At 49.6% G+C, this 2,032-nt stretch overlaps 1 protein-coding gene across 1 annotated transcript; it reads left to right on the plus strand.

Annotated features, from left to right (window-relative positions):
- Window positions 1-1,153: 1,153 nt before the first annotated feature.
- On the plus strand, window positions 1,154-1,792 carry LOC104079536 (loricrin-like; the record flags this gene model as incomplete). Its single annotated transcript, XM_009581600.1, has 1 exon — window positions 1,154-1,792. A coding segment is annotated over one exon (639 nt), but the record flags the coding sequence as incomplete, so codon positions are not given.
- Window positions 1,793-2,032: the final 240 nt, after the last annotated feature.

Consider the following 2,032-nt stretch of genomic DNA (forward strand, 5'->3'; position numbering starts at 1 on the left):
CTACACCCACGCTCCCACCCACCTTCCCCAGTCTCCCCCAGTGTTGCCACCTCACTGGGGGCTGAAGCGGTCCTCCGTAGCTCAGGGCAGGAGGACAGGAATAAGATCATTAAGCTGAAGTAGCAATTACTGCTGCATGCAACGCAACAAGCAGAGTGAAGGAGAGATATCGATCAGATGTCATGAGTCAAAGCAAACACTGAAATCAGAGTTTGATTGGTAAATAAATCCTTGCCATTCCTTAGGGTGTCTCACTTCCCATATATGCTAAACGCCATATAAAAGTTCCTGTCTGCTAAAGCTCCTCATTCAGTCGACTTTTATCTTCTAAATGTGTTTCCAATGGCTGAGGGGGGTAAGTCTGCTCTTTTCTGAGACTTTATTATTTCATATTGATGGGAGATAGCTTCGTTTGAGATCTTGACATGTGCTTGCAGCAGTACCCACACTGCCTGAGCATCCACAGCAAAGTTCTCAGGACCTCTACGGTTTCTTGCTATGGATCAGATCACTAGGAAGCAAGGTGAATTCAGATTCGGACTGGGAGCCATAGGGCTGAGTAGACTAAAAACCCAGAGGAGTCTGTAGTGGTGATGTGGTGACTGCATAGTCTTTGTAGTTTTGAACGTCTTTGCAACATGCGGGACACATTTTTGGTATTATTTGATAACAAACCTCTGCTGTACTTCATAATGGTTACATAAGTCTATGGCTGTGCCGATTACGTTATGTAAAAGACCTTTGGGGATGCTACGCCACAATGGCAATAATACAGCCAGCAACGTCATCTTGCATGGAAATTTTGATCCACCGCTCTTGCAGCAGTTTAAAAACAGAAACAAGGATAATCCTGGTTATTTTTACGCTCTGCGGTTACGGTCATGAAGATGAGCGGGGAAAACCATGGCAGTTATTAGATGTTAAAAGAATATAGTTCAGATTTTGATTCTCTGGAAATATACCCTGGAGATAAGAAAGAGAAAAGCTGTCCCAGTAAGAGTCAAAATACTCTTGCATTTGAAGAAGAGCCGGGCAGTGCCCTGTTTTGAAGCCTGGCGTTGCCTTTCTGACCACACCACCTGCAGCCTCCCCACATGCCGTGGTGCAAAAATGAAGCAAAACAGTGCAGGTTTTATGGTTTTTCCTCTTTCAGATTTATCACTGTCTCCATCGGAGATGTGCCCGCCGGAACAGGGGCTACAGCAATGACATCTCCTCACACCACAGAGGATGCTGCAGCAGCAGCCTCCAAGGACACGGCTCCTTCTTCTGTGGTGGGGAAGGCTCAGTCATCTACAGCCGGGGAGCTTCATCCTGCCAACCCATGCCAACATCAACCACCTATGGGGTTGCGGGGGGGTACAGATGTGGCGGTGATGGATCTGTTGTAATAACCAGTGGTGACAGTGAGGGGACACCTGGCTGGGGCATTGCAGGGGGAACAGTCCCAGTCTATGGTACTGGGGGGGCAATAGGGTGCAGCAGTGAGGACTCAGGCCAGAACATCATTGGCAGCTCAGGGGGTGGTGGAGGGTCCAGTGGGAAATTGGGCATCACTGAGGGAGGAGGCCCTGGATATGGATACGATACATCACCGAGTAAAAAGGCCTTAACAACGGGTGGGGGCAGTGGTAGCGGAGGATCAGGCTATGGCATCGGGGAATGCTCAGGCCCAGAGCTCAGCGCTGGGTCCTCCCAGGCCATGCAGCAGAAATGCCCCGTGGTCATTCCCAGCATCGAGGTCAACCAGAGCAAGCAGACCAACCAGTGGCCCCCCAGCCAGAAGAAGTGACTGACCCAGCAGCCACCCCTGCTCAAGCAAAAGTGCCCAGGATGTGCCACAATGCGGCTTTTCCCCAACTGTGTCATTATGGTCAGGGAGCTTTGCATTCCTCGCATTGGGCTGTGCTAGCAGCGTTGCTGCAAGCACTGCTGGGAAAAGTGATTTGTGCTTTGGTGATGGGAAAAGATTCTTCTCTGCATCTCCTTTTGCTCATGGGTTGGAAAATAAAACTTCATAGTCTGTGGGAAA

This window comes from Fulmarus glacialis, unplaced genomic scaffold (assembly GCF_000690835.1).
Source record: "Fulmarus glacialis isolate BGI_N327 unplaced genomic scaffold, ASM69083v1 scaffold20157, whole genome shotgun sequence".
Lineage (NCBI taxonomy): Eukaryota > Metazoa > Chordata > Aves > Procellariiformes > Procellariidae > Fulmarus > Fulmarus glacialis.